Genomic DNA, 21,757 nt, shown 5'->3' with positions numbered 1-21,757 from the left:
TTAGTTTATTGATTACTTTTATAAGGCTAAAGATATCATCAATATAAATTCCAACTTATCATGTCATACTCAATCTCTTTCTTTGGAATATCACTTTCTTTATGAATGATGTGTTTCATCCACTTAATACAGTATAATATTATACTACTATGGAATTTAAGTGAATATTCCTTCTTAACTCTCTATTATTTTATTAAGATTTAAAACACAAGTGCAATATTAAGAAATCAGTGTTAGTACTTTTGTTTTACAGATAATATAGATAATATTAAACAGAAAGAAGCCATATAAAAATAACGACATAAAATTTCACGTTCCGTTTGAAGTTTGTGCACCACTGTTTTCTTAATCCAACAGGTTGCTTATTCATATACACAACCCTTCCTCTTTCCATACTTAGCGCTTGCTGCCCGCGCACGACGTCAAGGTCAGAAAAATGAGCTTGCTTTGACATCACTGTTCTAGAGTTTAGAGATATTACTTTTATAACAGAAAATTACCTACATTCACTGAGCGCAGAGTTATCTTCGAAGATGAATGCTAGTGATATTGTCCTTATTAGTACACATAGAAATGTTTTGAAACTTACCTTTGGCCCATCCTGTGAGAACATTTCCCAAGTATGCCACCTTATAGGTCGGGTCGTACTCGGTGATGGTAACCGATCTACGCTTCCACAGTTTCCCAAGGGACAACTTCAAGGACCGAAGTGTTCGTTCCCGAAAGTCCTTGCCGCAGATACCGGTGGTCCCAGCTGAGCCCGCCACGCCACTGCTCTCTTGACACGAAGGACTACACAGCGTCAACTGCTGCTGCTGCTGCGTCATTGTCCCGCACTTCGGTAGCTATTTGACTCGAAAGAGACTTCTACTACATTCCACAACTGCTAAATATTTCACTAGTTGAGTCATGCTGCTCATGCACGTTTACACACAGAAATCCGTTATTTCACTTCACTTTAATATCGCCGCAGATCGATCAGCGATTGGAATTCATAGCCTGATAAACAATATTCATTTATTCGCTTAATTCACAGCCTAAATGAGCAAACTATACTAGAACTGCGGCAGCATAAAGCTCACTGAATCTCTTGTAACGCACAAATAGCATTGTTGACAGTAACGCTTTCATTTGTTTGAATTCCTGAACACACGTTAAAGTTACGTCAGAAAGAATTTTAACTGATTTCACACTGACAAACGTTTCGTATCGTAACTTCCCCACTTTAATTTTGAATAACTTTCCATTCCGTTCTTGTCACTCGTTCAAACGATTGCTTTCATTAAAGCTTGTACTAAATTAAGTGCTAAGATATTTGACTAGAGTTGGTAATAAAAAACTTTTATGAGTTTTTCTTCCACTTCTCTTTCTTAGTATGGTAGTGATGGAAAGTTGTTGCCTCCGACAACACGGACAAATAAAACAGAACTGAAAAGAAAGCAACCGGAGTGAAGTGAGCAGCTACACAGAAGGATGTGGTCGCAGAGCGTCACTTCCGTCTCCCGTAGCTACCGACATGTTTTGTTTTTATATCCCTCATATCAGGAAAACACACGTTACGTTCTTCTCCTCCTCTCTGTTTTTGGTAAGGGAATTTTTTGTTCTCTCGAACGACTAATTCTTTAACCTTCTATTTTAACAGAACAGGAGTTTCCACTGAGGATGTCTGATGGATGTGGCTACCTGACAACTTATCAGCTCAAAGCTTTCTTATATAGATGTTTATAGCCACGCTACATACGTCATCATGTTGCGTCTTCTTTTTTATGTCCGATGAATAGAAGTTTAATGGTTTTCCAGACAGATTCCAACCAGGAAGAGAAATTTGTTCCTGTTATTTATTGATTCTGATAGCGCCGATCACTTCCAGGTTGATGTACAGCGTCTCAGAACCCTGCTTCACTATCCTTCATGATAAAAATTTAGTGGAACTTCCGAAGGTTTATAGGCCAGCCACCGTCTGTGTTGTGAAATGTAACCTGTAAAAGAAAAAAATACATTTATTACAAACTAGCCGTACCCGTGCGCTGCGCTGCACCCGTTAGAAATAAATATAAAGTAATTACATAATTAAAAGAGGACATTTGATCCAGGGAACATTCGTGTTTGATAGAAGGATAAATCGTTTATTATGTTATTTAATTTAAATTGAATTAAAAAATTAAAATGCGATCATTTTGATCCAGAGACCACTCATTTGGTCATAAAAATTAGTTTAGGAAATACAGGAAACGAATATACAGAATAGCCTAACAAAGTTTTCTGTGCATAAGAATCTATTTTAATCTTACCTGTCCTCGATTCACTCAGAAGTTACTGTGATAACATTATAGCATTATGTCCATCTAGAGAAACTACACTTTCCAATGGTGAATTAATAATTAATTATACAAATCGGTTAATTTAGCTTCCGATATTACTTCATAGAAACGCAGAAACATTATCTGTAGGCTATCTTTCATAGCTTTCGATTGTTGCTGTCCAAGGCCCCTTATAGACGAAGTCATTTGTTTTTTAATTCATTACACGGCCTTAGATGGCAGTTATTTTAATTTTAAAACTCATTTATCTCATTAAATATCAGTCCTATCAAAATGTTTCAAGGAATAAAACTTATCGCAAATTATTTTTAAAGAAACTTTTGTTATGTAACATTTTTCACAAAAATCAATAATAAGCGAGATATTTCGATTTATTTAATTCAGGCCCCCTTATAACCCCCCTTTTAAATAACGTATTTTGAATGCCATATAGCCTAAAATCTAAGTTACAACGAACTTAATTTATATTCCAATTTTCATCGAAATCCGTTCAGCCATTATCGCGTGAAAAGGTAACAAACATACAGACAGACAGACAGACATACAAACAAAAATTTCAAAAAAGCGATTTTCGGTTTCAGGGTGGTTAATTATATATGTTAGGACCAATTATTTTTGGAAAATCGAAAATTACCAGAAAAATTTCGGCTACAGATTTATTATTAGTATAGATTACATTTCATATTACACTAAAATAAATATAATTTTTGAAGGAATCCTGTGCTCTTATTTACTCGTATTATGCACCCTGTCAATTCTTTCTATGTTGTTTTAATACAAAAGTTACAGCAGTTTTTAGACAAACATTCCTAAAAGCAGATATTTTAACGCCAGGCAAGCGTATTAAAATTTTACAATAGCATGCAGAAGGTACTTCAAACGTGGAATTTCAACTGTTTGCGCCGCTCGTCAGTTGTTTCCCAGCAGATGTCACATGACAGCAATCGCAACTAGAGTTCTTTAATAATTGAAAGTAAGAATTGAAAATTTGTATGAATGTGAGTGTGATTGTGAGAGTGCCGGTTTAATATTAATTAACCAATCATCACAAATATAAAAATACATCAGGACTGTCGCTGGGCAGTAACCTGAACACACGTTTCAGCGTCACATTGTTGACAAGTAACTCCATCTGTTAGCACAACCATACACCATCTAATAGATGCTATAGAGTTACCAACAACGGAAAAAAAAAAGAATTGAAACAATGGGCATACTTCTTCTGATTGGTTCCAGCCAACCATGACTACCATTACCATACAATTAATAAATCTAGGTGCACATGTGTGGACTCATTGGGTCGATGAAATAATAAATCCCTCATTATATGTAATGTCTAGAGACCTTTTAACTTACTTATGGTTTTTAAGGAACCCGGAGGTTCATTGCCGCCCTCACATAAGCACGCCATTGGTCTCTATCCTGAGCAAGATTAACCCAGTCTCTACCATCATATCCCACCTCCTTCAAATCCATTTTAATATTATCCTCCCATCTACGTCTCGGCCCCCCAAAGATCTTCTTCCTTCCGGTCTCCCAACAAACACTCTATATGCATTTCTGGATTCGCCCATACGCGCTACATGTCCTGCCCACCTCAAAGGTCTGGATTTAATGTTCCTAATTATGTTAGGTGAAGAATAAAATGCATGCAGTTCTGCGTTGTGTAACTTTCTCCATTCTCCTGTAACTTCACCTCTCTTAGCCCCAAATATTTTCCTAAGTACCTTATTCTCAAACACACTTAACGTCTTTTCCTCTCTCAAAATGAGAGTGTTTGCTGTGGTCATGCCAGAGAATCAGTCCCATTCCGAGGCTTATTTTGAGGTTTCGTAACAAGCTGTTTTTACGGTGGTGGGTTGTTAGCTTTTCTCCCAACCCCCAAGCTGGAGGACCACCCCTTATCGGATGTCCGCGACTGTTTATTCAATATACTCGCAGCTATCCTTCATATCTGGTTGGGTTGAGGGAAAACCCCGGAAAAAACCTCAACCAGGTAACTTGCCCCGACCGGGAATCGAGCCGAGGCCACCTGGTTTCGTGGCCAGACGCGACGCACTAACCGTTACTCCGTTAAAGAAAACTATAAGAATAATGGCCGGTGTGCATAAAAGGACCTCATGTAAAAATATTTTCCGAAACTTAGAAATCTTGACTTTACCTTGTGAATACATTCTTTCCCTAATGATGCTGTATATTAAGAACCAAGATAAATTCAATACTAATCAAGACATTCATCATTTTAATGCAAGACATAAATCAGATCTTCATCTACCCTCTGTTAGCCTAAGCTGTTTTAAAAAAGGAGTTCGCTATTCATGTATAACAGTCTTCAATGCACTGCCTAATTATCTTAAAGATTTGAAGAACAACGAGAAAAGGTTCAGAAAAGAATTAACAAAATTTCTACATACTCATACCTTCTACGCAATTGATGAATTGTTTATGCTTGTGAATTGAATTATTCTACTTAAATGACATGTACAATTTTATATAGCTCAACTAAAATATGTTTTTATATTGACTTAATCTGTTTACTATGTATTGTATTTTTTGTTTAGCATAACTGATGAATTGTATGTACTGTAAATTGAATAGTATACTGTATAGGTCAACTGATGAATTGTTTAAGCTTATAAATTGAATTGATCTACTTCATATGAATTGTATAGCTTAACGAAAATAAGTTTGTAAATTGAACTAATTTGATTGTATATGTTTGTATAGTTTGGCTGATGAATTGTATATGTTCTTAAAATGATTACTAGTCTGTGTAGCTCTACTGATGAATTGTATATAGACCTACCGTAAATTGAATGGTAATATGTATAGCTCAACTGATGAATTGTTTATGGTTGTAAATTGAATTAATCTACTTGATATTAATTGCACAAATTTGTATAGCTTAATGAAAGTATGCTACTTTGTATTGTATATATTTGTATAGTTTTGGCCGATGAATTGTATATGCTTTAAATTGAATAGTAATATATATAGCTCTACTGATAAATTGTTTGTGTTTGTAATTTGAAGTAGTTTGCATGATATGTATTATCAATTTCTGTTTATCACAGCTGGTTGAATTGTTTATGCCTTAAATTTAATTAACTTGTTTTGTATTATAATATAGCTCAACTTATGAATGATCGTTTGCGTTTGTAAATTTAATAATCTGATTGGCTATGTATTGTATACTTTTAGTAGAGCCATCGATGTAGCTCAGTCGGCAGACTCGCTGGGCTGCTGATCCGGAGCTGCGTTCGGGCTTGGGTTGGATCCCCCTTTGGACTTTGGTTTCTTTGGAGGTTTTCCCCAGCCGTGGGACTGAAGCCGGATGGTCTATGGCGAGTCCTTGGCATCAACCCCTTTGATTTGATTACCCCCTTTGATTTGATTACCTGGTTGGGTTTTTCCAAGGTTTCCCCCACCGAAAAGGCAAATGCCGGGTAATATTTTGGCGAATCCTCGGACCTCATCTCATCTCACTACATCTCGCCAAAATGTAAAAAAATTGTACAAAATTGTAAAAATTGTAGAAAATTACTAAATTGTAAAACTATAAAAATTTGTAAAAATTGTAATTATAATATTGTAAAATGTTGACTTGTTCCACATCTTAAAGCTTCATTGCTCATGTAAGATCTATGGAATAAAATAAATGAATGAATGAATGAATGAATGAATGAATGAATGAATGAATGAATGAATGAATGAATGAATGAATGAATGAATGAATGAATGAATGAATGAATGAATGAATGAATGTGTGGACGCCATGCCTTGGTGATAGGGACCGATAATACATGGACCTTTTATAATGGAAATTGCGACGTTGATCCGAACAACAATTAAAGTAGGCCTATACGTAATGATTTCATAGCATTGAAAATGTTCCTCTTATTTCCTCATTCAGTTGTCGAGATTTGTTCAATTTTATATTCAAATCTTCGTCAGTGCAGTATGACAAATTAAAACCTAGGCAATTAGGACTAAATACCTGTTCAATTTCATTGTTTATAATCATTTGACATGGTTTGTGATTTTTCTTTTTGAATGCCATGCATTTTGTTTTAGCAGTTGAATAACGCCTTGTTATAAATGTAAATTATAAACTATTTACCCCCTTATGCTCTATAATTTACCTTCAGCAATTTGGAAAATACGAATATGAAGTGAAATGGTAAATAATTAATCCGTCTTTATTCTAGGTCTCAAATTAGAGCTTTTGGTCTATCACAGATTCTCCTATATTGAAATTTAGACTTAAAATTAGATCGATAATTAGAAACTAACAACGCTGGAATAGAACAGGTTCCAACGTGAAAATTCTAGCCTAATATTATTATGAAACTGCGCTATATAAATTCATAAATACACACACTTTATAAAGCCATTCTTTGAATAAGCTGATTAAAAACAGCTAGTGACACAAAAGACTGAAAGAGAATTGTCTCTTATCTTTGACGGCACACGAATTATTTCGATTGCCACTCGGTTGCTATGCGATAAACAGAAATAAATGGATGCTGGAGCAGCGAGTTTTAAACGAGATTATAACAAATGACTGGCATAGCCCTCTCCTGGCTCCTCTATAGCCTGACACGACCTGTACAATGCAGGGAATGTATTGGACTTGTCCATTCAAATTGGATCTATTATATCTGCACACAAAACAGAATTCCGCAAAAGAGAACTTGAAAAACAGAGGCAGGGAGAGAGATATAGGGTTCATGCAGTTCAATAAACCTAAAAACGCATGTGTTCATTCATCAGGTCGACTGCAAGAGAGAGGGAAGTTGATTTCTATTAACTACAAGCCAAATTACAATTCACCGATGAACCTAATTTGGAACCTATCCATAGACAGCACCGCGTAGGCCCTAGCCAAACATAGATATCACATGGCAAGTACTGGAAGACTCTTAACACTGTAATAATGTCGCCTGCACCAAGCTGCACTTCATTATACATAGGAAGTTTTGAGTTTAAAAGATTTGTGTGCGTGATCTGGAATAGAAACAATAAACAAAATTGTTGCACTCGTTATGCACATTTTCTAATAGCTCAGTATCAAAATAAGCAGCCAATATGATAATCATTTCACTCTTGAAGATTATCTTCCCTATCTTAGCCTTCCAAAGTGTCTTTTAAATGTTATGTTATCAGTTATTCACGAAACATTCCTTAGAGACATAAAATATTATTTTCACAACTTCTGTTTGAACAGCTGTGATGTCATCTACCATATTTAACTATCTGTCAAATGAGTTAACTGCCTAAAATCCTACATTCAAAGTTAACAAACACTTAGGCCAAGTTTCAACAAACATCGTTAAAATAACGCTAACATCATGTTAACTAACGTGTTGTTAAAAATTAAACAACCTTTCAGTGTAATAGTGTTTCACCAACATTTTGAGGTACTTTGGTTGGGTAACATGATGTTAAGAGTAATGTAACAGGAATCGAAGAAGCAGTGATTGTATAACAGTTTACTGGATGTGCCTTTAGTTGGTGTGGTCATTTTTTTAGCGGAGAATTGTATTTGTTATACTAGCCGTAACCGTGCGCTCCGCTGCACCCGTTAGAAATAAATATAAAGTAATTACATAATTAAAATAGGACATTTGATCCAGGGAACATTCGTGTTTGATAGAAGGATAAATCGTTTAATATGTTACTTAATTTAAATTGTATTTAAAATATTAAAATACGATCATTTTGATCCAGAGACCACTCATTTGGTGCAATGACAATTCCTTTAACATGTTTCTTAATTGTTATTACCAATTATTTTTGGAAAAGCGAAAATTAACAAAAAAATTTTGGCTACAGATTTATTATTATATTATATTATATTATATTATATTATATTATATTATATTATATTATATTATATTATGTAAAAAGTGTGTTGATAACGGATGTATCTACTCGAATTAGAAAGTTTTTAATTTGCTGTGGGAGCTCTTGAATCTCAGGAGGAACAACTTTTACAACAGCGCAACATAATCTGCTTGGCTCATTACCCAATTTGTTTGCATTGCATTTATTCCATATATTTTTTAACACGATTCAATTGAGCATAGTTAAAATTTGAATTATACAATAATGGATTGCTAAGTTAACGTACTATTACCGCATAAGAAATCAATATACTCTCGTTGTTAGTTAATTCTCTGAGATAAAAATGAATATATTCATAAACATTATTTTAAGAAATACAGGAAATGAATATACAGAATAACCTATCAAGTTTTCTGTGCATAAGAAGCTATTTTAATCTTACCTGATCTCAATTCACTCACAAGTTACTGTAATAACCAGGGAACGGATTTATATGGACTAAAAATATATGAAATATGTAAATATATATGTAGTTATTTTTACCAAAATATGGAATTAAATATGGATTTTTACCAAAATATGGAATTAAATATGGACTTAAAATTATAAAAAAATGACTATGTACGTTAAATATTGGTACATTTTAATCAAACTAAACAAAAAATATAATGGACGTACCTTATCTTCCAATGTAGTTTCAACAAAACACAATTTTTATTGTCTGTTACCATAACAATAGGTTACAAACATTTCTTTCAAGTGCTGAAAAGTGAATCTTCTTCTATTGTCTCTGAGGATAGATTTATACTGACTAAAAGAGCGTTCGACGTCACAAGAAGTAACTGGTACATAATTCAATTTCACAATGTCTGCTGGGGATAAGTCCAAGTTAATCTTCATTGTTGATTCACCACTCATCACAGCAACAACCTTTTGTAGTTCTTCATATCCAGGGTTTTTTGAAAGTACAGTGTCCACCTTAGCTCTTACTGCATCTGCAACTTTACCTCTACCACGATTCAGTTGTTCCACAGTACTATTTATAATTTCAAAACTTTCAGATAGTGAAAGGTGCCTATTTTGGAGACTTTTGAGCGTTTTTATGATGCATGAAAATGTATGCTGAATGTGAGCTAAGTCATTCTTCACACTTATGTCACAGGTAACTGTTTTCGCAGTATCAATTGAGACTGCATCTTCAGAGTCCAATGCAAGGAGAACATTGTTAATAGAGTCTATATGTTCGGCATAATATTCAACTGCTTCTAGCCATGTACCCCATCTAGTTAAAATTGGCTTTGGTGGCAATGGAATTTCAGGGTACATTTCTTTCAACACGTTAACTCTACTGGGAGCTTTGAGAAATACTTTTTTCACTGATGAAATCAACAAATCTACTTTAGGGAAATTGTCTCTGACCACTTCTGCCACACGATGAAATGCATGCGCCACACAAGTAAAATGAGTCAATTTAGGATATACAACAGATAATGCTTGTCCAGCTTTGACCATATAAGGGGCAGCATCGCTAATAAAGAATAACACATTATCGTACATAATACCCTTTGGCCACAGGATACCCATAGCTTCGTTGAACAGTTTAACTATAGTTTTGTTATTGCACTTTTCTAGAACATCACAATGTAAAAGAATTCGTTCAGAATATTGTTCACTTAACAAACCGATAACTACATTACCAACAAGTCTACCTTCTTTGTCGGGAGTCTCATCAATGGAAACCCAAATTGAACTATCTTTAATTTCATCTCTTATCTTCTGTATTGTCTCATCGTAGATGGATGGAGCATACGTCTTCCTAAGTGTTGACTCATCCGGGATTGTATGTTGAGTATATTTTTCAAGGAATTCCCTGAAGACCTTATTCTTTAGTTTGTAGAGAGGAATATCAGCAGAGATGAGAGAACGGCACAGGTCGATGTTAAACTCAGATCTTACATTCGATGTTGTTGGTTGTGTTAAAAACAATTGTCTCTGCTTGGAATTTAGTTGTTTGTTGGCCTGATGTTTACTAGTTGTAATGTGTTGTTGCACCAGGAACTTTTGTGTAGATGATACTGCACACTGACACAAATTACAAAATAATATTTTATTGTCAGTTGATAAACCATCTTCTTTAAATTCTGAAATGTAACTTGTTAGTTTTGATTTTAAATTGACTGAATGACGTACTTTTGGCATATTTACCGTCTTTATAGTATGATTTACAAAACTGAACCTATGTGTACTCTGACTGGCATTTAACTGTTGAGCTGCACAACTGAAGTCTGTTAAAAATTTTAAATTAAATTAATACAGTTTTGTAACTTACTTTCCCATTGTTGATAGGACTGCTAATTTTCAAATAACTCTGATGTTAAAGGGATTACTGAACATGTGTTTAAATCTCTATTGTTGAAATGTATTTTTAAAAGTTAATGGAATTTTGTTTTGTTTTATTGTTAAACCTAATATAATATGGACTGTTTTATATGAAATATGGAAAATATATGGAAATTAACGAAAATATGTACTAAACTCTAAAATATGGAAAAATATGGAAAATAAAAGTAGGATTTTTCAACCCTACACATTGTGAAACATAAAGATAATGCAAAATATAAATTATATTAGCTTTATAAGTAAATATGTATTTACATATAAATCCTTTCCCTGGTAATAACATTATAGCATTAAGTCCATCCAGAGAAACTACACTTTCCAATGATGAAATAATAATTAATTATACAAATCGGTTAATTTAGCTTCCGATATTACTTCATACAAACACAGAAACATTGTCTGTAGGCTATGTTTCATAGCTTTCGATTGTTGTGTCCAAGGCCCCTTATATACGAAGTCATTTGTTTTTTATTTCAATACACCGCCTTAGATGGCAGTTATTTTAATTTTAAAACTCATTTATCTCATTAAATATCAGTCCTATCAAACTTTTTCAAAGAATAAAACTTATCAGAAATCATTTTTAAAGAAACTTTTGTCATGTAACATTTTTCACAAAAATCAATAATAAGCGAGATATTTCGATTTATTTAATTCAGGCCCCCTTATAACCCCCCTTTTAAATAATGTATTTTGAATTCCATATAGCCTAAAATCTAAGTTACAACTAACTTAATTTATATTCCAATTTTCATCGAAATCCGTTCAGCCATTATCGCGTGAAAAGGTAACAAACATACATACAGACAGACTGACATACAAACAAAATTTTCAAAAAAGCGATTTTCGGTTTCAGGGTGGTTAATTATATATGTTAGGACCAATTATTTTTGGAAAATCGAAAATTAACAGAAAAATTTCGGCTACAGATTTATTATTAGTATAGATTATGGAAGTATTGGAGACTAACATAATTACAACGGAAATCGGGAGAAGGAAGGTGTAGGAGCAGTAATTTTACCTCATATGAGAAATATAATTATTTTAGTAGATCTAGCAATTATATGAATGTAATTGAACTCAAACGTAGTGATGGAACTTTCATTAGGAAAAAGGAACAAGCATGGGTCTCTTTAACCCAATATTTTCAATCGCCATTTGGATGTGAAAACGCAAACTATGAAACAAATCAATGTTATGAAAATATTAAAAGAAATGCTAAGATGGGTCATGCACAAGATACAGTTGAACATTTCAAAACTGACTGTGGTACTTTCACTCTCAAAGTTGATATTTGTACGAAGATTCTTTCAATTATCCAGGATCAAATAGAACCAATAGAACATGAAAATAATTGTGATGCTGAATAAGCGTTAACATTATTTTCACATCTTATATATCTAACATATCTTCACACGTCAATGGTCCTAATTACATGTGAACTGTTAAATCAGTAAAATAAAGAAATATCGTTTTGAAAATCTGCAATTATATCTGAGTATTAATATGAAATAATATTCACAGAAATGCTTACGTTAATAAAAACATAACTTCTCTTTGCTGTGGATGCAGTGCTAATATTAATATGATTAATTTTAGTATTTATGAACATATCTATTCTGAATAACTAAAAATGCTGAAGTAGTGATTGCAGCTAATTGTTTTCACTGCAAATATATCTCGATATAATAATGCGGCGTGTAACATATGTTCTCTGGCAGCCATGATTCACGCTGTAACAGGACGTTAAGGATTTAACTGCGGGAGTATGCTATGTTAATTTAACAGTGGGTTTAACATGACGTTAGCAGTAACAACAGTTGATGAAACATCTCTTCCGTTAAGTTTGCTGTTAAACTGCCTTAACGACATGTTAAATATTTAACAAGGGTTGGTGCAACTGGGCCTTAATCTGTTAAGCCGAACTAGTGTTGAAGACATGAAAAAAAAACTATGTTTAACAAACTGTTTAGAGTTTAACATTCGTTAAATGTTCTAACAATGCTTGGAGAAACCGGCCAAATGGCTTTTATTTTCAATATATAAATTTCCCTTCATTATGTTCATCATTTGTTTCATCCAAATTGTTTTATTTAACACAAATTGTAATTGTTTAACCGTTGAAGTACATATGACTAAACATATCCATATTTTATTTATTATTATTATTATTATTATTATTATTATTATTATTATTATTATTATTATTATTATTATTAGTGGCTTGTGCAACAAATTCTGCAAACTAAGTTCATTAGACGTTCAAATAAAAATTTTTCAGACTTATTTTCAATGAAGAATACCAGGCAATTTGAAAGTTATTTGCTTCCGTAATAATGAAACATACTCCCTCTGAATGTTTTTTTTTTATACCAAATATTTTTCTTGAACCTATCGACCTTCAGTTTTTGAGTTTCAATGCGAAAACGCAAGTAACAATGTCAGGACGATCAGTGGGTTTTTCATGTGGGAGTAAAGCAATAGCTATTTCAGGTTACTGTGGATTGTAGGTGAAAGTTAAAAAAAAAAAAAGTCAGGTTTCTATGCTTTGGAACAATAACAATCTTGGTATAGCTGCTGCATGTAGAGCTTGAAATGTAGAGGGTAAAATCATTTTATCCTGCTAAGAGATCTTGCTGAAATGATCTGGAGACTACAAAATTTTGTAGGCCTCTTATTTTATCAGTAAGTAATAACTTTTTATCTTTCCTTAGGAACTGTAATTTTTGCGCTCTCTCGAGCCAGTACTGAAGAGAACCATGCATATAAATATCTACACCACACCGCCATTAAGTATATGAAAAAGATCCAACCCCACTTGATTAATAACTATAAAAATATTTGATTTTTAATAATAATAATAATATTCTTACGCAAGTTTCGTATATAGGCCTACTATATAGCCGCCACTCAGTAAATTATAGAAATGAAGATCTAATTTAAGATATTCTCTACATCTACTTATATAACCCCAAAACGTTTCACTTTTATATCATAAATATAGCATTAATCTGTATAATTAATGAAAAATAGTCACATCATGGCATTAACTATAATAATATTTCATTTCTAATGGTAATAATGTCATCAAACAACTCCAAGTTTTGTAGATTTTAATATCCAATACACAGCTGTAATCAGAAAATTACACACCGCAGAATCAGACCTGTAAATTATTTTTAGTAAGTCTTGAAGTTTTTAATAACCAATTGAATTTGAACAGTAAATATGTCAGCAATCCTGAAAGTCATGGCTTTCGTGCAATAGCCTATTGTTTATTGTAGTGTGTGTTTTGTTTTATTCTGAAATGCAATTAAGCGAGTTCTCAAAACTGACGAAAGATGGATTTTGGAAAATGGGAAAATGATGTAGAAAAATTGACATTTCACTGAAAACTACTATTTTTCTGAAAAACTTTGGGTTCCAAGCTTCAAAATGAGGTGTCATTTATTAAAATCCGTTCAGCCGTTTTCCCGTAATTTCCATTACCAGTTCAAATTAATTATATATACATATATATATATATTATTATTATTATTATTATTATTATTATTATTATTATTATTATTATTATTATTAAAACAACGTACTCATTTCACGCGTTCATAAAGCTCCGAACACTACACAAACTTTACTTTTTACCAGCACAACATCCTCCGAAGCGTAACACAAACGAAACTGGATGGATATCTAAATGTAATTACATTAACAGGGGTTAAGTAAGCAAAGAAAGCTTTAATCATCGACTACACAAGCCGTTGCCAGGGTGATCAAAGTACAACAACATTCTGTCTGAAGCCTCGGCAGTGAACAGCTGTTACGCTGAACCAACTTCCTATTATTTCATTCCTTCCAGCGGGGCCAATTTCCGGGGATGGATGGAGGGCTGGAAATGAGAAATTAAGGGAGGATCCGTTCTCATCAACAGCTCCCTTATTGAGTCTCGCACCATTTTCATCCCGAACTTCAATCCACGGTGCAGAAATTAATTTCATTCTTGGGTGGATATCGGGCGCATTTTAAACGGTATTCAACATCAACAAAGACTTAGTAAAGTGCTCAATGAACTCTAGTGCAAATTACATAACCATAAATTGATGCGGAGCTCTAGACACCTAGACATCATGTTCTAATTCACGAATTTCTCTTGTACTAGAATCTTATATACGGTTTTTCTAATTCTAGTAATTCACTGTTGTCCATGCATATTTATACACCGCGTCCGATTTATTTTCTAACTAACAAGTAAACGTTCTGATGGGGGCAAATAAAAAATTTATTTTTTTTTTCTTCCACCATGTTAGTAATGTCAAAAGAAGTGCTTATACAAATTTTGGCCTCTCGACCGCAATTATGAGGGCCATAAAAAAATAAGTTCGCCAGGGGTCGTTAACAGAAGAAAAAAAACAATTTCATTGGAAAAATTTATTGAAACAGATACAGCAATTGTTGAGCTATTTTTCAACATGTTTTCCATAGGAATTGAGACATTTCTCATATCATGGGATCGACGGAGAGAGAGGTGCAGACGCAGTCAAACGCTGGTTCCGATCTGAGGCGGCTGACATCTACGACAAAAATTGATCCCATGGTATGACAAATGTCTCAGTTCCAGTGGGGGATATGTTGACCAATAGCGCAACAATTGCTGTACCTGTTTCAATAAATATTTCCATGGAATTGTGTTTTTTTTCTGTAAACGGCCCCAGGGAAAATCACTTTCTGGACGGCCTCGTAATTGCGATGGAGTTGCCAAAATTTGTATAAGCACTTCTTTTGACATTATTAACATGGTGGAAGAAAAAAAATTAACTTTTTTATCTGCCCCCATCAGAACGTTTGCTTGTAAGAGGCACTTTCACTGTCTGCAGTTACTTCATCGCTAGGAGGAACAGTTAGCATGCTTGACCGTGAAACGAGAGGGTCCGGGTTCAAATCCTGTCAAATTACAATTAACTAATCAGCTGACTTTTTTTTAAAACAAAAAGGAACCAACATTACACAAACTACAATCACAACTTGTCTTTTCATAAAGCGAAAATCTGGATAGGCATAGGAATGACGTCCATCATGCTTGTAAAGCAAAACATATTAAAAGACATTACTTACTTACAAATGGCTTTTAAGGAACCTGAAGGTTCATTGCCGCCCTCACATAAGCCCGCCAGCGGTCCCTATCCTGTGCAAGATTAATCCAGTCTCTATCATCATACCCCACCTCCCTCAAATCCATTTTAATATTATCCTCCCATCTACGTCTCGGCCTCCCTAAAGGTCTTTTTCCCTCCGGTCTCCCAACTAACACTCTATATGCATTTCTGGATTCGCCCATACGTGCTACATGCCCTGCCCATCTCAAACGTCTGGATTTAATGTTCCTAATTATGTCAGGTGAAGAATACAATGCGTGCAGTTCTGCGTTGTGTAACTTTCTCCATTCTCCTGTAACTTCATCCCTCTTAGCCCCAAATATTTTCCTTAGCACCTTATTCTCAAACATCCTGAACCTATGTTCCTCTCTCAGAGTGAGAGTCCAAGTTTCACAACCATACAGAAGAACCGGTAATATAACTGTTTTATAAATTCTAACTTTCAGATTTTTGGACAGCAGACTGGATGATAAGAGCTTCTCAACCGAATAATAACACGCATTTCCCATATTTATTCTGCGTTTAATTTCCTCCCGAGTGTCATTTATATTTGTTACTGTTGCTCCAAGATATTTGAATTTTTCCACCTCTTCGAAGGATAAATCTCCAATTTTTATATTTCCATTTCGTACAATATTCTGGGCACGAGACATAATCATATACTTTGACTTTTCGGGGTTTACTTCCAAACCGATCGCTCTACTTGCTTCAAGTAAAATTTCCGTGTTTTCCCTAATCGTTTGTGTATTTTCTCCTAACATATTCACGTCATCCGCATAGACAAGAAGCTGATGTAACCCGTTCAATTCCAAACCCTGCCTGTTATCCTGGACTTTCCTAATGGCATACTCTAGAGCAAAGTTAAAAAGTAAAGGTGATAGTGCATCTCCCTGCTTTAGCCCGCAGTGAATTGGAAAAGCATCAGATAGAAACTGGCCTATACGTACTCTGCTGTACGTTCACTGAGACACATTTTAATTAATCGAACTAGTTTCTTGGGAATACCAAATTCAATAAGAATATCATATAATACTTCCCTCTTAACCGAGTCATAAGCACAAGACAGCACAAACAAATAATGGAACAGACTGTAGCAGGTAAAAGTTATTATTCCTGACTTATCTAGGAGGAAATCAGTGGCGTTTTTTTTCTGCGATCTATAGGCCAAGACTGTTTGGCTTTACATCTCCATAGAATTAATACATATCCCTCACCATATTGTACTCTCTCTAAGGATGTGAATTCCACCATGAATAAAATAAAGAACATCTGCTAAAATGTCCAGCGATTAAGAAGATCGATCCTGACATACCATCTCAGGTTACCAATTATTACCGGGACGCCGTAGGAGAATGGAAGAAATCCAAGTTCCATGAACATTGGCAGCAACAACAACATTGTATTCTACGAATGCTACTAGGACAACTACCGTATTCTACACTGATATTTCATGTATGGTAGTCTACCGCAACGTAAGGGGTTAGTACAGCTCACAGCAGTGAAAATTTGGAAATATTCAAGATTTCTTTCCTCCATTACTGTATCTTGTACAATAATGAAAATTAGTATGTGTAAAACACTGTCCTTCTGCTATATGAAAAAATATTTTAAAAATTAAAAAAAAAAATACTTTTTTTTTTTTCAAAATTCACTTCACTGTGCAGTGATGAAGGGTTTCCTACATAACTCAAAAACTATCCAACATTCTGCGATGAAAATTTTTGTGTGTATTCATGCATGTCATATTTACAATATGATGCAAGATCACTTCTCTACCTTTGATAGATTGTCTGATAAAAAATAAATTTATTTAAAAAAAGTGGTCAAATATCAGTATTTTCTTCTAATACAAAATAAAAAAATATATTATTTATTAAGGAATGTAGTTTATATTGTAAACATGAGTTTCAGCAATAAAATAAAAGAGAGAGAACATGAAAAAGTTATAAAATGTATGAGTTATGAGGGAAACGATTCATCACTGCACAGTGAACTGCCAAATTTTGAATTTTGGAAAAAAAAAAAAATTTTTTTAATCGTAGTTTCTATCTGATGCGTTTCCAATTCACTGCGGTCTAAAGCAAGGAGATGCTTTTTTTAACTTCGCTCTAGAATATGCCATTAGGAAAGTTCAGGATAACAGACAGGGTTTGGAATTGAACGGGTTACATCAGCTTCTTGTATATGTAGATGACGTGAATATATTAGAAGAAAATCCACAAACAATTAGGGAAAACACGGAAATTTTACTTGAAGCAAGTAAGGCGATAGGTTTAGAAGTAAATTCCGAAAATACAAAGTATATGAACATGTCTCGTGACCAGAATATTGTACGAAATGGAAATATAAAAATTGGAGATTTATCCTTCGAAGAGGTGGAAAAATTCAAATATCTTGGAGCAACAGTAACAAATATAAATGACACTCGGGAAGAAATTAAACGCAGAATAAATATGGGAAATGCCTGTTATTATTCGGTTGAGAAGCTTTTATCATCCAGTCTGCTGTCAAAAAATCTGAAAGTTAGAATTTATAAAACAGTTATATTACCGGTTGTTCTGTATGGTTGAGAAACTTGGACTCTTACTTTGAGAGAGTAACAGAGATTAAGGGTATTTGAGAATAAGGTTCTTAGGAAAATATTTGGGGCTAAGAGAGATGAAATTACAGGAGAATGGAGAAAGTTACACAACGCAGAACTTCACGCATTGTATTCTTCACCTGACATAATTAGGAACATTAAAGCCAGACGTTTGAGATGGGCAGGACGTGTAGCACGTATGGGCGAAACCAGAAATGCATATAGAGTGTTTAGTCGGGAGGCCGGAGGAAAAAAGACCTTTGGGGAGGCCGAGACGTAGATGAGAAGATAATATTAAAATGGATTTCAGGGAGATGGGATATGATAATGGAGACTGGATTGGTCTTGCACAGGATAGGGACCGATGGCGGGCTTATGTGAGGGCGGCAATGAAGCTCCGAGTTCCTTAAAAGCCATTTGTAAGTAAGTATTTTAATCGTAAAAATATGTTTTTCATATAGCAGAACAGTATTTTACACATACCAATTTTCATTATTGTACAAGATACAGTAACGGAGGAAAAACATGTTGGATATTTCCAAAAATTTAGCACTGTAAGCTAATACCTAACCATTTTATAACTCTACTTAGGATGTTATCGCCCTTAAAATCTATCACCCTCGGGCCGGGTTTGAATCTTTGATCTGACATTTTGATCACAAAGCCACCGAAGGCGAAAAGGTTACCGTAAGAGCATTTTAGGAACATGCGTTTTTAGCTTCTGTTTTCTGGAAAATGGAAGTCGATCGCTATAGCCGTCCATTACACATAACGGGATCACGAAGCATAGCGGTTCGCAAAATCACTTTCAGACCAGCGGAGTGCGGGAGTAATGACGTATGGACACTGCACAATTCGTGACCGGATTCAGATCTCCTGAGGGTAACAAATACCTGCAACTGCTTCTGCGAGAAGGGGTTCGGCTATGCGAAACCGAGGTGGACATACAGATCAAAGCGGGGCGATTCTAACTTGGAATACGTCCCTCGACGTCCTTACACAGGTCTGCAGAAGATTGTAAAGGCATTGCGTGTGCTAATGCAATTCTCCTTTACTGTTGGCCATCTAAACCAAAATAGAACGCCGTGGCGTATCCCTTTTGTTATAAACCCGAGTGGCTCCACCACATACAATCATGTTGACTTGGTATTCAAAATATACGGGTTTCGATTCCCCCGGCTAGCTGTGTTAGTGTAAGTACACTGCAGTTTATTTTAGAAACATTTCTGACCTTCTGCTGTGTAATCGGCATAAACAGTTCACTGTGTTAATAAATAAACCTATTATTAGAGTTGGGATTTTTATATAATATCATGCAGCAAAATATATTATCTAAATATGTAGTAACGTAATTATACTCATCCTCCTACACTGTAGAAATACCTCGCATCTGGAATTCGTTACCTAATGAGGTCAGGGACTGCCGGACTTTATCACAATTCAAAATTAAATTGGAAAATTTTGTCTTATTTAATGCTTTTTAGGTATTGCTAGAAGTGTTGATTTGTGTTTTTTACTCTAGATTACAATCGCAAGTTTCTTGTTTATGTTAGTTAATTAGTTAGGATACAATTAATTATACTTAATCACTCATTTCAAGTTTGTGTGACTGCAACCTGTGTATATTATTTTTGTGTGACTTTACTTTGTTTATAGTGTTTTTTTTTCCTTTTTATTTCTGTTATTGTATTTGTATTTCTGGTGGTGTGGAAGAGAAGGCCTGATGGCCTTAACTACAACAGAATAAATAAATAAATAAATAAATAAATAAATAAATAAATAAATAAATAAATAAATAAATAAATAAATCTATACTAATAATAAATCTGTAGCCGAAATTTTTCTGGTAATTTTCGATTTTCCAAAAAATAATTGGTCCTAACATATATAATTAACCACCCTGAAACCGAAAATCGCTTTTTTGACATTTTTGTATGTATGTATGTATGTATGTATGTATGTATGTATGTATGTATGTATGTATGTATGTCTGTCTGTCTGTCTGTATGTTTGTTACCTTTTCACGCGATAATGGCTGAAAGGATTTCGATGAAAATTGGAATATAAATTAAGTTCGTTGTAACTTAGATTTTAGGATATATGGCATCCAAAATACATTATTTAAAAGGGGGGTTATAAGGGGGCCTGAATTAAATCAAAATATCTAGCTTATTATTGATTTTTGTGACAAATATTACATAACAAAAGTTTCTTTAAAATTAATTTGCAATAACTTTTAATCCATGAAAAATTTTGATAGGACTGATATTTAATGAGATAAATGAGTTTTAACATTAAAATAACTGCCATCTAAGGCCGTGTAATGAAATAAAAAACAAATGACTTCGACTATAAGGGGCCTTGGTCAACAACAATCGAAAGCTATGAAAAATAGCCTACAGAGAATGTTTCTATGTTTGTATGAAGTAATATCCGAAGCTAAATTAACCGATTTGTATAATTAATTATTATTTCACCATTGGTAAGTGTAGTTTCTCTAGATGGACATAATGCTATAATGTTATTACAGTAACTTTTGATATAATATAATATAATATAATATAATATAATATAATATAATATAATATAATATAATATAACATAATTTAAGTTATTTGAAGGGTTCAGAACCATAGTGGGCCAAGCGCCATTTACTGAATACGTAGAAAACAAGGGTTAAAATTAAGTTATTACCATAATTCAATGGAAACATATAGCAAGTAAAATAACGTATACACATTAAATCTAAATGATGTCAATCTTCATTAAACTATGGTTTCATGTAATAACAATTAAGAAACATGTTAAAGGAATTATCATTGCACCAAATGAGTGTCTCTGGACCAAAATGATCGCATTTTAATTATGTAAAAACAATTTAAATTAAGTAACATATTAAACGATTTATCCTTCTATCAAACACGAATGTTTCCTGGATCAAATGTCCTATTTTAATTATGTAATTACTTTATTTATTCCTAACGGGTGCAGCGGAGCGTACGGGTACGGCTAGTAAATAAATAAATAAATAAATAAATAAATAAATAAATAAATAAATAAATAAATTAAATATGTACCATGAAATATGTAGTTAAATGGACGAATTCTAAAAAATATATCGCTGGCTGAGAACCAGACTGTTCTAAGTCCAACTTTTTATAAGAAAGAGATCTGTGTTTCATTGTGTTCCAGTTCTTGTCTGCATATATGAATCGAACAAAATTGTAAATATTCCTCCCTATAAGTTTGCTATGAAGCTATTCCAAATTGTTTCATGAAGCTTTGAATGTCAGGAGATTAAAATAGCTCTTCTGAAAAAAAAAAAAATAAAATAAAATGGACTTGGAACAGTCTGGTTTTGGGCCATCGATATGTAATATTACATAGGCAAACCAAATATTTTAGTAATCAACATGTACAATAGTGGCAAAAAAAACCGAACCGACCCTTGTAGCTGA

At 33.8% G+C, this 21,757-nt stretch overlaps 1 protein-coding gene across 2 annotated transcripts in view; it reads right to left on the bottom strand.

Moving 5' to 3' along the window:
* Window positions 1–21,757, bottom strand: part of LOC138695771 (uncharacterized) — a 733,436-nt gene that overhangs the window by 369,414 nt on the left and 342,265 nt on the right. For both annotated transcript variants that reach the window (XM_069819953.1, XM_069819952.1), the window contains one exon: window positions 590–1,979. In XM_069819953.1, coding sequence (XP_069676054.1) covers window positions 590–827 — 238 coding nt within the window. In that variant the 5' untranslated portion in view covers window positions 828–1,979. The remainder of the gene's footprint in view (window positions 1–589; window positions 1,980–21,757) is intronic.

Source organism: Periplaneta americana, chromosome 3 (genome assembly GCF_040183065.1).
Source record: "Periplaneta americana isolate PAMFEO1 chromosome 3, P.americana_PAMFEO1_priV1, whole genome shotgun sequence".
Classification (NCBI taxonomy): domain Eukaryota; kingdom Metazoa; phylum Arthropoda; class Insecta; order Blattodea; family Blattidae; genus Periplaneta; species Periplaneta americana.
Note: the sequence above shows the minus strand (reverse complement) of the source record. Positions and strands in the feature narration are given on the sequence as shown.